Source organism: Mauremys reevesii, linkage group 13, assembly GCF_016161935.1.
Source record: "Mauremys reevesii isolate NIE-2019 linkage group 13, ASM1616193v1, whole genome shotgun sequence".
Taxonomy (NCBI): domain Eukaryota; kingdom Metazoa; phylum Chordata; order Testudines; family Geoemydidae; genus Mauremys; species Mauremys reevesii.
Window position 1 is genome coordinate 10815873 of NC_052635.1, and position 17086 is coordinate 10832958.

At 46.0% G+C, this 17086-nt stretch overlaps 1 protein-coding gene across 1 annotated transcript; it reads right to left on the bottom strand.

Annotated features, from left to right (window-relative positions):
* Nucleotides 1-15239: 15239 nt before the first annotated feature.
* Nucleotides 15240-16184, bottom strand: LOC120379978 (olfactory receptor 14A16-like). Its single transcript, XM_039497490.1, has one exon. It carries the CDS (start codon nt 16182-16184, stop codon nt 15240-15242), a length of 945 nt encoding a protein of 314 aa, XP_039353424.1.
* Nucleotides 16185-17086: the final 902 nt, after the last annotated feature.

A 17086-nucleotide genomic window follows, 5' to 3' on the forward strand; every position in this document is an offset into this window, starting at 1 on the left:
TGGTGGGTGTTCTCTGTTCTGTGGTGCCTCCAATGGTGAATCTGATAATCTATAGCATGAGGAACAAAGACACCAAAGCTGCCCTGAGTAAAGTGACTAGGTGGAGGTTATTCACCAGGAATAAAACAGCTGTCTTTCTCCCTTGAACAAGTTTTCATGCTGTGTTTCAACAAAGCGGTGGGGGAGGGATAGCTCCGTGGTTTGAGCATTGGTTTGCTAAACCCAGAGCTGTGAGTTTAGCCCTTAAGAGGGCCATTTAGGGATCTGGGGCAAAAATTGGATATTGGCTCTGCTTTAAGCAGGGGGTTGGACTAGATGATCTTCTGAGGTCCTTTCCAACCCTGATATTCTAAGATATAGTCAACTGATGACAATGTCTTCTTCCATGAAAACACAGCATGCAATCAGTTGTTTATGTAGTGGTAAAATCTACATCAACAACACTCAAGTTATTGGAGTTACTGTAGAATTATAGCAGTGCAAAGAAGATCAGAATGAATCTATCTATCTAATCAGTTTTATGCTTCCATCAGTCTATCAGAGTGCCTGGCAGATAAAACCAGTAGCCAAAGCTAAATCATGTTGGACTTCCTGGAATCTCTTTTGGAGTGTGTGTGTGTGTGTGGGGGGGGGTGGAATTCCACCTAGGACATGAGGGGCTTTTTTTGTTTCCTTGATTATCTCTGATTTCTTTGTTTTGTTTCATTGGTTGGTTGGTTGATTAGTTTCTTTGTTCCAGGTGGTTTTTTTGGGGGGGGGGAGGGCTTTGAAAGAGTGGGGTATTTTGAGTAGATGGGGATATCAGGTGGGTTTTTTTTTCATATACTGGAGATATCAGTGTCATCATCTCGTTGGTGGGGTGTTCTGAGAGAGTTAAAGTTTTGCTTCCAAAAATGATGACGAGGGAAAAGAGTTTCTGTAGATATTCAGATGGCTGAGTTCCTACTGAATGATTATTTTAATGTTTCAGAGGTTTTAGTATATTATTAATTAGTTGTTAGGGCAACTGGAGTTTTATATAGGCATCTAGTGCTCCAGACATGCCCTATATAGCTATATTATACCTATGTCTGATCTACACTTAAAATTTAGATCAACATCACTCAGGAGTGTGAAAAGGTCTGGGTGATGGAGCTATGACAAGCTAAGCCCAGGTGTACACATAGTAAGGTCGATGGAAGAATACTTCAATCTAGCTGCCATTGCTCAGCTAGGTGATTTTCCTATTAAGCCCCCATCCCTCACTATTGGTTGTGTCTATGCTACAGGGTTATTCTGGCACATCTATGGAACCTTGACTATGCTGCTATAGTTCCCAAAGTGCCAACACGGACTCCAAGACTGAACTGTCAGAACTAGTGCCAAACTTGTTTCTCTCTGTAGACCAGCTGTGTGTAGATGGCCTAAATATACCTGCAGCGCACACCCTCAGTCCCACCTCTTACAATCTATGGTCATGTTTCATTTTGGAGGGTCTTGAGTGTGGGGGCATTAGTACCACCTTTTTTGTATCTCACAGGAGGGGTAAGGAGTGAGGTTGTGCTTTGGTCAGGAACAGGCATTTCTTTGGCTTTTAGTGTCTCTTATTCTCCCCCACATCCTTCCTTGCCCCTCCTAATTGGTTTCTTGACCTTGGCTTGAGAGAGGAGCCAGGCAGCCTTCCAGAGTATGCTCGTATATTACACTCCCACCATGTCCAGGAACACTTTAACCATATCCCTTATCTTTTCTCCTTGTACTGTAAGCCTCATCTGGTTGTGGGAAATGCAACACACAGTGTCTTTGTTCACACATATTAGTAAGAATATAAAAGTATCAGAAGTCAAACAAAACCCAAAATTCTATCTCAGGCTAACAGGCCTACATACTAACAGATTCATCAATTTCCATGCCAAAAGGGACCATTGTGATCTTCTAGTCTGACCCCTGCATAGCACAAGTCTTAGGATCTCCTGCAGTGTTTCCTGATTCCAGCCCATCTTCTGTGTTTACAAAGTCATTTAGGCACCTAAAGATGGAGACAGGCACCTAGTGTGATTTATCAAAGCTCCTATGTGAGCTAGGTGGCTAAGTCCTGTTCATTTTCTATCGCAGTTAGGCACCTAGTCTTCTTAAGTGAATTGTAAATCCCACTGGGCACCTATTAGAACAGTTAGGTGCCTAAGTCCTTTTGCAATCCTGGCTCTGTCTCTATCTTTTTAACTTCCAAGGCCTGGGATTCTCCTGAATTTCAGAAATATTAAGCCTGTGATTTGCAAAAAGAACCTAATAGAACAAACCTTGGGTTTATATGGCCACTATGTCACCATCTGCAAACCCATGCAGCGTGAGACTGTAATTGTCTTTATCCAGGGAACCGTGGGCACTTACAGGGTTAGGCAGCAGTTGAGCAGAGGTTTTGAGGATGTAAATTTTGGACTTTTGTGGATCTGACCACTGCTCAGTGGGGTTGGGTTGGGACAGTTGGATTAGAGATGAAAGCAATTGCTTCATCTCTTATCTCCCAAGCCAGCCTGTCCTTTCCTGCTCTGAGATGTCTGTAGCAGTTACATGGAAATGGGATATGAACTGAGACGTCATGTCCTTTCACACATCCAGTGGGGGCTAAGGCCAGGGATTGTCCTGCTTTCTAATGATTCCTTATTGGGGCACAATCTAGTCTCAGGCCTTGACACAGCATTAAGCTTCTGAATGGTGTTCAAGGGACATATCAGCCCGAGGATTCAGGTACTGATAGCAACCAAAGCAATCAGACTGAGAGGAGAATCCCCTAGGAAATCCCCATGAGGAGTGCAGAGCTGTGATTATCCCCACTGGGAATTAGCAGAGGAATTATTGGAAAACATCTTATCAGGATGGGCCAAAGTTATCCTAGGTTCATATCCATTGATTTTCATGGAAAGGCACCAGGAACGGGGTTGGCCCAGTGGAGGGACCTGCAGCTTGTGCAATTAGAGTGGGAACAAAGGGAATGTGGGTGCTTCAAAGTCTGGAACAATACAGTGGATTCTTAGTCTAGGCTGTGATCTGTGACAGGGGTTGTCAGAGTGGCTTAAAAGAATCAGGTGCTCAACTCCCATTGACTGAACCATATGTGTGACCCACCTAGATCCTGGAGACCCTTTCAAATTATCCAACCTTCATTCAGAAAGATTTCTAAAAGCCCCTTGTTATTTTATTTTTCATTGCTCACCCTAAGCTTGCATGGCCAGATGATTAGCCGAAGTGTCTAAAGTCTTAATTTTTTCAATAAAACATATAGAAGCCCTGGAAGCAGCTGTGCAGTCTTCCCCCACTCACCAGAAACATGCCTATAGCCTCCCCAGCAGGGACATTTCTCTAGATGTCAGAAGCAGGGGCTTGAACCTGGCTCTCCCTCCTTCCAGACAAGTGTCCTAAACATCAGGATGGAAAAAGTCTTGGGCTTTTCCCCCGTTTTTCTTGTTGGAACCATTCCACTTTGTCTAAATAATTAACTCCTCATTGGGACAAAGATAGTGACTCTGTAGCCAACAGTTGGGGGCTCTGTGAGAGTCCGTTTTCCCTAATTCAGAGCAGCCCAAGCCGTGACCACTTGGGCTGTTGGCTCTGTTGGCTCTTTCTCCAGAAATTCCATCTTGCCAGAGGCGATGTATAGGGGAGGTATGAGGGTCAAGTACCACCCGAGATGGCCTGCCAGGGGCAGGGAAGGAGAGGGGTTCTGTCCTTCTCTCCCTGTGCCTCCCTCTGGAACATTTGGCTGCTCTCCCTGGTGAGGTGAGTGTGTGTGTGTGTATGTGAAAGCGAGTGTCCCAACCAGGCTCTCATTGGCAGAAGCCTTCCCTCCCTCATCCTCCCACAATTAAAATGGGCTGGGGAGAGCAGTGTGGCCGCGGGCTGTGTGCAGGGGGCAGGAGGGGTCGTCGGGCTGGGGAGACACATGGGGTAGTCACGCGTTCTCCCCTTTAGCCTGGGGATGCAGCTGCCTGGGAAGCCCCACCTACCAAGTGCCCTGTGAGGTGGACTGCTGAGGATTCGTGAGCCTGGCAGCCAGGCAGCCAGGCAGTTGTGGAGCAGGTTGGCTGGCAGCTGGAGTGACAGGACCCCAGGAGGAGACGCACTGGCCAGCCAGATAGCCTGACTTCCTGTCTGGTGTTGTCAGTTGTTGGCTGTGTCTGTGTTCTTGTGACAGATTTTCATTACTAATCTGCCCGGGGCCCACAGTTGATCTGGCTGGGGCCACAGAATCTTTTGGGGAGGAGATGACAAAGCACACACCAAGTGTCTAAATTTTTAAAGCTTTATTGATAAAATAATAAAATAACAGTGGAGAGTGCTGGAAATGCTTCCACATCACTCAGAGGAAGGAAGAAAACATTAATGCCCCAAGTCCTAACCCACTTTCATATTCACATATGCCCAACCCAAAGCTGGCCAAGCCTGGGTGTAACGTAAAAAGAAGAGAAGAAGAAGTGGGGAAAGGTGGATGGGAGTGCTGTCCTGGGCCCAGGTCATAAGAATCCGCTGTGTTCTCCGATTTGCTTCAGCTCTCAGGAGGGTTTTTAAGTCCTGGGTTCTTTTGGGGGGCATCTCCTTCAGGAACCTTTGTTCTCCATGCTCTGTGTACCAGTTCAAACCAGCCTTCCACGGCTTCCTCAGCTTTCCCCAAAATACATCAGCTTCAGGGCCGTGAGACAGTTCTTTTTGTTCCTGGTTGGCCTTTGCCATCGCGCTCCTTTCCCAGGCCCCTGCATTTCTTTCAACAACTCTCCTTCCCACGGCTAGTCCGGTGGGGTGGGGCGGGGTGGACTTCCCCCTTCTGTCTTGGCAGGTAGCAGATGGCCTTGGGATGGAGTCAGCTTCTTATATTCAGACTGAGCTTGCTAGCTGCAGTGTCGAGTTAACCCATTCTCTGCTCTTCTTCTTTCTCCCCCCCTCGGCCTCTCGGACTCTGCAAAGGAAACTTCCAGTCTCCACTCACACACCTTTGACCCTCCCCAAAATGCTATGCGATGCTTGCAACAGTGTTAACAATATACTGTGCTGATCTACCTTCCCAGGGGACTCCCTGAGGGAGGGGACCAGTGGGGTGTTTCCTTCTCTCTGCATGCTGCATTGGCTCTGGGCATTTAGCCAGTATGGCAGGCTCTGATCGAACTGCCCAAGAAGACCACAGACTCAGTTCAGAAGCCAAGGCACTTGGCCAGGTTTATTGTCAATGAAGAACAATAATAGCACCCCATAGATTGTACAGGGATACTAAGACACGTATGCCCATTACAATGGGCCTTCTTCTCCCCCCTCAGCCAGACAAAGACACCACCTCTGTGACCCCCCTTCTATACACTGATACAAACAAGTTACATGTTGCCCTTCTGACATATTTAGTTATCACCTTTTACCTTGTACCTGTTGGTTCGATCAAAACATCTCTATCCATCATCCTGTCATCCTGACCTTATCCTTAGGAGGGGTTGGTGTGTCCCTGTATCACTTTCAATCACTGTATCACTGGTATCGGGGTGTATTGATATCGCCCTTCTGGGGTGCGTGTACTGTGCCTAGCACTTCTTTGGAGTGTTTCTGTTTTTGCAGCACTAGCACTATTCTTGCCAAGTTCACGTACCAGACAGTGACTCTGAAAGCAGGCCTCTGCTTTGTAACCAGGCCTGATTTTTGCTCAGAGCCTGACTCTTGCTAACTTGGCTTTACATCAGCAGGGCATGACTTTTATTTAGGCCTTAGCCTGAATCATGGAGCCTGGTGTAAGGGCTTTCTCCTTCTCCTACACCTGGTTTCCAATGAATGTTTTGAGGAAATTGACACATTCCCATAAACAGCTTCACCTCTGTTGAAACTGCATGATCTGACCAACTAGACAGAGAGAATCATGAACAGAAAAATTGGCATCTATCTATCTATCTATCTATCTATCTATCTATCTATCTATCTATCTATCTATCATCTATTTTAGGGCTTTATATTGCCACCCATCATCATGCTACCTAAGCATCTTGCACACAAAATCAATAGCTATAGTAAGGTCTCTAATGAATTTCATGGAACCTTTGGTTCTTCCCCTTTTTGGGGAAAAAGGCCCTGCCTGGGAAAGAAGAGTTTGGGGTTTTATATTTGTTGACATTTGTTTTAGAGAATCCCAGGAGACAGAAATTGGTCACGGTGGTGTGGTTGGACATTTTCCTTCTCAGTTCATTGTGTGCTGCCTCTGTGGAGGGAAGGACAAGGGTTAGGATTAGAGTGCTCCTGACCTCTGACAACCAGCTCACTTGTCAGGTGCATTATCACATGAGTGTTAATTGCCCTAGTTTTCTTACAGTCAATGGAGCGTTGGCCATTCCCACCATCTGAGGATCTGGTCCAAGATGGGGCTCAATACAATGCAGCATAAAAATGGAATAAAATTACATTCCAAATTAATGACTCCTACGAATGACAGTTGTCCTATTGCGGCAATGGGGAGCCTGTTTTACAAGAGGTGGCTAAAAGAGTTCAGCTTGTTTAGCCTGGAAAAGTTGAGGCCTTCTGTGAATGCAGCAGGGAGTAAACACCAGGGAAGGAGAAGAGCTATTGATGCTACAAGACATTCTTTGGATTCTTTTCTTGAATCTTAAACTGACCAGCTGTGTGACCTTGGGCCAGTCACTTCCCCTCCCTGTGACTCTGTTTCCCCTCCCTCCCTTTTTCTGCCTGGTCCACAAGGACTGGGAGCTCTGTGGGGAATAGTCTATGTCTTACCATGTGTATGTTCTGTGCACTCACTTACAGCATTTTGTACTCCGCTGGTGGCAGTGCTGTACAGTGGCTATGAAGCTACACCAGGAGATCAGGTTTCTAGACTCATTACCCCTTGTATGTCCCCAGGCAGGGTCAAACTTTGGCTGCCTGGTTCAACTCTGACCTTGACTGTAAAAGTGCTAGTGTGTATAGAACATATTCTGTGGGCTCTTAGCTTTGCTGCTACTCAGCTTTGCCATTCTGCCATTCTTCCCTGTGAAATCAAAATGAAAATGGCTGCAATAAAATGAATGGTTTTGAATTTATGGTGTCATTGGACAATATTAGTGTTCCCCAACCGAACTTAATGCTATGTTTCCAATGTGGGGTGAGGTGGCCAGAAATTTTCTCTTTAAATTCATTTGAAAGCAAAATCGAGTTTTCAAGCCAACAACTTTTCCAAATAAGTTTCAGCTACCCCCTCTGTGTGTATGTATATACAATTATATCTATATCTATTTTTGCATATATATCCTATTTTCACATATCTATAGATCTAGATATGCAAAGCAAAAATAGGATTTCTGTTTTTTTTCTAGATACACAGAAAAAAGAAAACTCCTTTTTTTGGGAGGAGTGACCGTTGAAAATGTTCTGTTTTCAGCCATTTGTGGCTGAATAGGTTTGGTTGTTGGTTGCCAAAACCCCACAATTTGGGAATTTTGGGGACTTCTTGAAAAATCAATTGTTTTTCTGCTTAAAAAAAATCTATGGGGCTCAGTATGCTTGAGAGGATTGATAGCAAAAGTCTTAAGAAGCCTCACTTGTTATTCATATATATATGAATATATAACTGAAATAGCAAACTTACTGTGACAGTTTCTGTGGAATTTTTCCCAGCTTGTGATGGCTTTGATCTTCCAGAACTGAGGAATCATGGATCATTCTCTGTCAATCAATCACTGTATTATCCAGCGGCCATTTCCATGTCCATTTGTTGGATTTCCTGAGTTGCTGGGTCTCTCTAGCAGCCAGGGATCCAACCCACAAATGGGAACTCCTTGCTCCCCTCCTTGGGCAGGCTTGGCTGGGATGTAAAGGACTATGGGCTTGTCTACATGAACATTTATTTTGTGGCAAGCTGGGATGTGAATCTACACTGCACTAGCCAGTGGGTTAACAGTCCATATGACCCTGCTGATCTTGTCCTGTTTCAAAGAGCACTGGATCAAAGTGCTGTAACCAACTGTTACTGCATGTCAGCAGGGTGCGTAGGGACAGTCTGCAGCGAGTTAGAGCAGGGTCCTTTCACTCACCAGCTGGCTGTGAACTCATTGTTCCTACAAAGAAGCCCGAAACGGGATCAGGGACTTAAACCTCCTCCCAGCCCCAGGGTTGGCTTTAGCCAGTGCGAGGCCAGATTCATGGGGCATGTGCTCTGTGGGCGACACTTCGGATTTCCGCGCTCAGGCTGTCGTAGCGGGGCCGCGGGGTTGCGGGGCTCCAGCTGCGGGAGCGGGCCAGACGCACTTGCGACCCTCGGGCCAGGGGACCGGGACCGCGGGATTGCGGAGCTCCGGCGGAAGGAGCGGGGATGCGGGGTTGCGGGGCTCTGGCCGAGGGAGCGGGACCGCGGGGTTGCGGGGCTCCGGCCGGGAGAGAGGTGCTGCAGGGTTGTAGGGCTCTGGCCGGGTAGCGGGGCACTGGGGTTGCGGGGCTCTAGCCTGGGTAGAGGGGCCTCCGGGCTCCGGCCGGGAGTGCAGGGTTGCGGAGCTCCGGATGGAAGAGCGGGGCTGCGGGGTTGCGAGGCTCCGGCAGGGCTAGCGGGGCCACGCGGCTCCGGCAGAGAGAGCGAGGTTGCGGGGCTCTGGCCGGGGTAGTGGGGCTGCGGGACTTGCGCGCTCAGCCCGGGGAGTGGGACCACTGGGTTGCGGGGCTTCAGCCGGAAGAGCGGGGCTACGGGTTTGCGGGGCTCTGGCACGGACAGTGGGGCTACGGAGTTCCGGCTGGGAGAGCGGGGCGGCGGGGTTGAGGGGCTCTGGCGGGGGTAGCGGGGCCGCAGGACCTGCCGCGCTTTCACCGAGGTAGCGGGACCGCGGGATTGCAGGGCTCCCGCCAGGAGAGCGGGGCTGCGGGGTTGTGGGGCTCTGGCCAGGAGAGCTGGGCCGCGAGGTAGTGGGGCCTCCGGTTCCGGCCGGGAGAGCGGGACTGCGGGGCTCTGGCCGGAGGAGCAGGGCCAAAAGGCAAAAGCTGACATTGACATTGTTTCAGTCTCTGTGTTACTTGACATCGTGTGTTCATTGTCACCATAGAAGGGAAGGGCTCTGCATAGATGGAAATTTGCCTGGGCATCAGTAGAAAATGTTCAGTAAAATTTGCTTTAAAAATTAAGCCTGGTGCTTTGTCATCTTGTGTCATCATTTTTATTTCTTAGCTTTCAGCTATTTAAGTGAACTCTAAAACTTTCATACTGACTTTTTACTGTCTGACATTGTATCTCTCTAATCTCCTTCAGAACCATCATCGACTTTTTTTTCCATTTTAATGGTATCAGAGACAGTGAGAAAAATAGCAAATAAAGGTACATGACTATCTTTCTATCTCTACGGAGAATGATAGACATACATGCATCTGTCTCACATAGAGAGATGTGATGTATTCCCTGCAAGCAGCTCTAGAGCTGACACTGGCTTGTGCAGGCCTCTGACAGGGTCACTACAAGATGTCCCTGCTCTGTTGCTAAATGGCTGAATCCAGTCTCTTGGGCTGTGAGCCCAGCTCTGATCTCACCTCTAGAGCAAATCACCTGCCCCAGCTGAGCTTAACCTCACAGAGGGGGAACAGCACCTGCCCTAGATCTCACATGGTGGCAGCTTCCCTGGAAGGACCCTTGGCTAGAAATTAGGCTGAGCTTAGGCCCCAGGATGTCCCCAGGTGTTTACAGAATAAAATGTGTATTTGTAGCAGAGACGTGATCTAGAATAGCTCAGAGCCCAGTGGCACCAGAGCCCCAGCTGGTCTGGAATAGCCTGTTCCTTCATTAGTTCCACATATTTAACTCTGGATGAGCAGAGATTTTGTTTTTTTCACCTGCATTGCATCAGCAGCTCTTGGGATGCAGCCACCAGAGGAACCCACAGCTCAGGCTGCCCTGGCTGCTTGAAGTTGGTCACTAAGGGTACGTCCACATTATCATTAGAAACCTGCAACTGGCCCATGCCAGCTGACTCCAGCTCACAGAGCTCAGGGGCTGTTAATTGTGGTGTTGACATTCAGCCTTGGACTGCAGCCTGAGCCCTGGGACCCTCCCACCACGCAGGATCCTAGAATCCAGGGTCCAGCCAGAGCCCAAACATCTATACCACAGTAAAACAGCCCCCTAGCCTCAGCTCCATGAGCCCTAGTCAGATCACACAGACCAGCTGCAGGGTTTAATGCTCTAAGAGGTACCCAAAGGCAAAGACTAAAAACTAAGGGCCAGGCCCTGAGCTGATGTAAATTGACTTCAGAGTAGCTAAGCCTATTTATGCCAACAGAGGATCAGGCCCTACAAAGGAGCTGTGGAGGATTTTCATCAACTGGGGATCTAGCCTTTGATTTCAATAGTGCTACAGCTGATTTACACCAGCTGGCCTGTCACAGTTTTAAATCCATATTCTTTGCATGTGAATCTGAGTGGAAGTTGAGAAAAAAGTTCAAAATTGGTCCGCAATTTCTTAGCTCTTTACCCCATTTGATTCATTACAAGAGTGTAACTTCTAATGGTTACAGAGTCATTCATTCCCACTAGCTATTGAATTTGGGAGGATAGTCATTATTTATTTGCAATTAAAATTGGAAAATGTAAAAGGACAATAGACACGTTCTCTGATATTTTTTTTTTATTTTGTCAACCCTGCAATTTTCTGTTGGGAAAAGTTTTGAGTCAATGTTTTTAGCCCTCCTGGCTCAGATAATGCAGTCGTGGTGTTTCATATAAACACTTTAAATAGGTTAAACAATGACTAATGGGACTTGTTTTTGTGATCAGCTCTAGGGTTGAGTTATGATTGTTCCCTCAGTTAGAGGTGATCATGAGGCTGATTTCACTATTAGATAAAATTCGTCCCTGAGCAGTCTTCAAAGGGTGAAGTCGAGTGGTATTCTCAGTGCAGCTTAAAGCAGTAAGAAACTCAACTGTCAAGGAAATTCAGTGGTATGTCAGCACCTAGCTCCCTTTAATTTGTTAGTCTCATCCTAAATCAGGACATCTAGGTTCTGTTCCGACGGCTGACACAGGCTGTGAGTGTGAGTTTAAACCAGCTACACAACCTTGGTGTGTTCCAGTTCCCCTGTCACTGCCCAGTCACCAAGCCTGGGATTTTAAAGAGTTGAAAGGATGTAGACACCCAAATGCCATTGATAGTTTCTCCAGAAAAAAAATCAGTTCTCATAGAAAATGTTCAGGAATTGTTATTCTTTGGGTTTTTATATTTATAAATGAAAACTCAAAATAATTCCAAGAAAAAATTAGAGGAGAAAAAAATCACTTTCTGGACAGCTCTCCTCAGCCCCTAGTCTACTGGAATCTTTTAAGAATCTGGCCACTTAATTTGGTGCCTGAGTGGGAAGTGAATTCTTCTGAAAATTGTGGTCTAAGGGGAAAACTATATCTCATCCCCAGCACTGGGCAAGGTGTTTTCTGACCTGTGGTGAAATGCCAAGTATTGGCTATTGCCAAAGCTGCTAAGTATGTACATTCTGAAGGACACTCAGAGGAATGTCAAAACTCACATGCACATTTATCTACACACCAAATAACGTACACAGACTAAAACAGACACATTCATGCAACATTATTCACTAGGAAACACACACTCAAAGCAAAGTCTCAGAAATATACACATATAATGTAACCTTGCAAAGGAACACATAGGCTGGCTAGGCCTACACTAGAAACATTTGCCATCATAGCAGTGTCATTTATGGGTTGTGGTTAATTCTGTGATATTTCGATACCGGCAAAAGCCATAATGTGAAGATGGCTACACTGGCGTAAAGGTCATTTTCCTGTATAGCTAATTTCTCTTGAACAACTGGTCTAAACTATAGCAACCAAAGCTGGCAAAAGCTGTATTTACATTAGGAAAGTTTGCCAGGATAGCTATATTGGCAAATCTTTTCTAGTGTTGACCTGGCTATAAGTTGTCTAGTTGTCATTTCGCTCTCCCTCTTTCTCTCTCTCTCTCTCTCTTTCTTACACACACACACAGTCAGGATTTGTGTATTGTGCAGCTTCAGGTGTAATTTCCAGCTCAAGCAGAAATATCTGTGCTAGCTTTGACTGAGCTAGTCAGCTAAAAATAGTCATGTAGACGTACCCACAGCGACAGTGTCTTCTGTTCATCGGGGAAAATTCTCAAAGCCATCTAATTTAAGAACCTAAGTCTCATTTTCAAATACAACTTAGGTGCTTATGAGTTTAATAGGGCCATAAGAGGGCCATTTAGGTGCATAGTAGGATTTTCCAAAGCACCTTTGCACTTACATGCCACTGAAATCAATGAGTTTTACATGCCTGTGTGCTTTTGAAAATCCCACTAGATGCCTCAGTGCCATTACCAATCTAGTCCTAAGTCTTATTGACTTTGAATGGGACTTACGCTCTGGAGTGACTAAGGCACTTTTGAAAATGGGACATTGGCTCCTAAGTCGCTTAGGTGCTTTTGAAAATGTTATCTCTTGGCTTTTACACAATTCCCCTCTTAGAGACCCAGTCAAGTGCCCTGGGGTTCCTTGAAGAAATACAGCTTCCTCCTGAGGGTGTCTGTCAAGGCCCCTTTCACCTTCATGTTCCTCAGGCTGCAGATGATCAGGTTCTGCAATGGCATTCCCAATGTGTTTAGGACCCTGGCCACTTTGTTGAGGGCCAAGGAATGGCTTTTCCTGGGTCGGCTGTAGATGAAGATGGAACTCTGTTGTATTAATTTTGATGGAAGAAATGAGCCCAAAGAGTCAAATGTGTTAACATGACCCAGTCACTGTCCAGTATGAAACCATTTTAAACAAGGTTCAGGGTTTGGTATACAGAGACCTCAGCCTGCTCAGTGTCATGGCAAACTCATTATTAAAAATCCTTTAAACTTTTTATTAAAGATACAAAGAAGAAGGGGAAACAGGTAAAGCATTTGAAATGCAAAATCTTAAGTAAGGCTTTTATTTAGCACCATCGCTTGTTCATTTTCCCTTTAGCTGGAGAGAGTCTTTGGAATGGAAAAGAAAAACAAAACCAAACTTCTCTGACTGTCTTTTAGATGATGTCAAAAATGGCGATAACTGTTCTTTTTCAGGAAAATAAATGAAATTAGTTCAAAGGGGCTGGTGCTGGGGTTGTTGCGTCTCTCGTTAAAGTCTGATCCCGTTTCAAATCAAGCACATGCAAGAGGGGAGAGAAAAGAACAGCCAAGGTAGAAAATGCAGCTTTTGTCTCTGACGTTGACTCTTACTCACAACCTCACCGCTGGAAAAACACAGGTCCAGCACATGGTCTTACCAGTCACAATGAGACTTGACAAATTGTACCAGCATCAGTCAACCTGTGCAACTCTTTGCCAGAGGATGTTGTGAAGGCCATGACTATAACAGGGTTCAAAAAAGAACCAGATAAGTTAATGGAGGAGAGGTCCATCAATGGCTATTAGCCAGGATGGACAGGGATGATATCCCTAGCCTCTGTTTGCCAGAGGCTGGGAGTGGGCAGCAGGGGATGGACGCTTGGCGATTACCTGTTCTGTTCATTCCCTTTGAAACACCTGGCATTGGCCGGTGTCAGAAGACAGGATAGTGAGCTAGATGCGTCTTTGGTCTGACCCAGTATGGCCGTTCTTATGTTCTTAGGCTGTTTTGGACATTGCTTTTAGCTGACTCTTTGGTCAAAGGTTAACAGAAATGTTGCAGAAGATGCCATCTTGGCCAGCTAAGCCAGACTTTTAATAGACAGAAGGAAAAAGGAGAGGGAGAAAAAAGAGAAGGAAAAAGGTGGGGAAGGAAAAGGGCATATGAGTGGGAGGTAACAGCAAAGTCTCCCATCTTGGGTAGCGGCTGAGCTTGAGCTGGAGTCAGTTGAATGGGCGATAGCATCTAAATCCCTCTCTCTGGCCTGGTCTGATGAGTACATCTCTCAGGATTAGGATGACAAAGGCCCAGTGGTGTGACGGTGGACACTGGGGTCCTGGCAGATGCTGGAGGTGGCAGCCAAGAATATGAAGTTCACTCCTTCCCCTTTCCTTGTCTTTCAGTCAGCCAGAGTCCACATCTGTGTCCCCATCCCTCAATTTTCCCTCTGAAGTCTCTTTTTAAGGACCAGAAGATATAAAGAGATAAAGAGATAAAAAGATCCCCTAATTATTGTGTCCATCATTTAGAACTAATTTCTGACACCAATTTGGGTCCATTGATTTCCAGTCCCATACTTACCCTGTGTACCAGGCATGAGATCTTAACACAGTCCTTGATTATATCAGGAGGCCTTTTTCTTCAGACTAATCCAGTCGCTCTGTCTTCCTTTCATACCTTTTCCCATCAACATTTGCTGCTATAGGTTATAATAACTGTTTATGAAGCTTTATCCACTTTCCTGCAGTTAGGCTCACGACTGGGATTGGCCTGCTTGGCCAATGAGTCCTGCCACACGTCTGCCTAGCAGCTGAGTGAGGGATCCCCCCAGGCAAGCACCGCCCAGAGCCTGCCTCACCCCGTCCCATGCCCCAACCCCCTACCCCCTCCCATGCCCAAACTCTGCTGCTGCCGGGGAGGGGAGGGAGAGGCATGGAGCCAGGTAGGGAGCCCTGCCAACCCCTCCAGCACTCAGGCTGACCTCCCCCAGCACCCACGGTGCACCCGTGCAGCCCCCTGCAAGTTTTAGTCAGGGATATATAGTAAAAGTCATGGACAGGCCTGATGTCTGAGGCATAGGTGGAGGAGGCTTCTGGGAGCCAGGCTGCACACCGGGGAAATCAGATTGATCTGGAAGGCAGCCGCCTAGGGAGTCAGGAAGTCGGCTGACTACAGATCAAGACAAAATACCCCATTTCCATTATCCCCTCCATTTCCCTTCCATCATTTTTTTCCCTGAAATATTGACCTTTGGTCCCAATCACCTGCATGTTACATAAGGGGAACTGGGGCATAGGGAGATTCAAATGACTTACTGAAGGTCACACACTGGTTTTGAGATTGTCTAAGAAAAGTCTAACTTTTACATAAGAAAAAATATTTCCAGGATGCTTTCTGAGCAGCACTAGGAGTAAGATAAAATAGAAGAAACTTATATTTGCTGACATATGGAGAGAAATAGAAACTTTGATACATCCTGAATCTATCTATCTATCTATCTATCTATCTATCTATCTATCTATCTATCTATCTATCTATCTATCTATCTATCTATCTATCTAATAATCCCAACCTCAGCTATTTATTTTTTCACCCATTGCTATAGTATCTGGGTACCTTCTGTTATGCTTTTCTCAAATATTTTTAGCAGATCATTGGAAATATGTGGCCATGTTCCACCCGTGCCTTTTCACTTTTCTCAGCGCTGCTTTTATCTCCTTATTCCTGAGGCTGTAGATAATAGGGTTCAGTACTGGTGGTACAACAGCATAGAGCACAGGCACCAACATGTCTTGAGTGGATGGGGCCCTAGAGTTTGGCTTCATGTACATGAAGAATCCAGTGCCGACGAACAAGGAGACTACAATCAGGTGGGGCAGGCATGTGGAGAAGGCTTTATACCTGCCCTCTGCAGAGGGGATTCTCACTACAGTATTGAAAATGTGAATGTAGGACACAAAGATAAAGATAAAGCAGATAAAGCCATAGCAGAGGGCTAAGACAATGTTGTGGACCTTGTTGGGCTGCGTGTCAGAGCAAGAGAGCTGCAGGAGGGGTGGGATGTCGCAGAAGAACTGGTGGACAAAGTTGGGCCCACAGAAAGGTAAACTGAATGAGTTACCCACGTGCAACACTGAATACAGTGCTCCACTAAGCCAGGACCCTGCAGCCATCTGGACACATGCTCTGCTGTTCATGACTGTCCTGTATCTCAGAGGGCTGCAGATGGCCAGGTAGCGGTCATATGCCATGACCGTCAGCAAGGCCAACTCTGCTGTCCCAAACATGATGAAGAAAAACAACTGCAGGAAGCAGCCGTGGAAAGAAATGGAGTGGCGCTGCATGATGGCATTCACTATGGATTTGGGGACGGTGGCAGAGATGTAGCAGAGGTCTAAGAATGACATGTTCTTGAGGAAGAAGTACATGGGGCTGTGGAGGTGATGGTCGAGGGTCACAAGGACAATGATGAGGAAATTCCCCATTAAGGCGGCCACATAAGCAAACAGGAACAGAAGAAAGTGCAAGATCTGCAGCTCGCGGATGTCAGAAAATCCCAGGAGACGGAATTCAGTCACAGAGGTTTGGTTGGTCATGTCCTACCTGGCAAGAATGGGAAAGACATCAGAAAAATTCAGTTAGAATGAAGAGAGCTGAAACAAACATCTTTTCCCAATGCATATGCCCTACAACCTTTTGTATGCAGAGGAAGGTTGTGCCACTGCTGTCTGTTATACACAGGGAAGTTAAATAAAAAACATAAAATACTCTTGCTGGAAGGCAGCAATATAACACTACATTCATTTCTGAGACTAACACACAAGAACCTAAAACCAGAGAGAGACAAAGCAGGCTGCTTCCTAAGGAGAGAAACACAACTCACCACATTGTACCCTAGTCTGGCTCTATGTAAACTGAATGCCGAAGCCACACAATTCCCTACAGATTCCCCTAGCCTGCTATCAGGAGCAGGCAACCCCTCACAAACGTATAATGATAGCTTGTCCTGTCAATACACCACACTGGCCAGTTGTTACTCATCCTCTGAGTACCCAGGACACATCAGAATTATCCAATTATATTAATATGTGTTCTGAAACCTTTTCTTGTAACTTTCAGGTTCCATACATGTTCTTCCTAGACCTGGTCAGAAAATGTTTCCTCTTACTGCGATGAAAAATGTTAATGGCAAAAACGTACTTTTCTATTTTTTGGGGGTTTTTTTCTGAAATTTTCAGTGGAAACTTGTGATATTTCATCCAATAAAGTCCCAAAACATTTTGATTTTTGTAAGTGAAATGCTTTTTCTGACTCTCTTCCCTCCCAATTGAAATATTTTCTGTTCTTGGCTGAAATTGTGCAATTTTCCCTTGCAAAAGCTGAACATTTTGGGGGACAGATAACAGTTTCCACAAAAAGTTTTGCTAGATAGAAAATTTTCTGCTAAAAGAAGAAAATTGACAGAATTTCTGATCAAGTATAATTCTTGTACATTTCT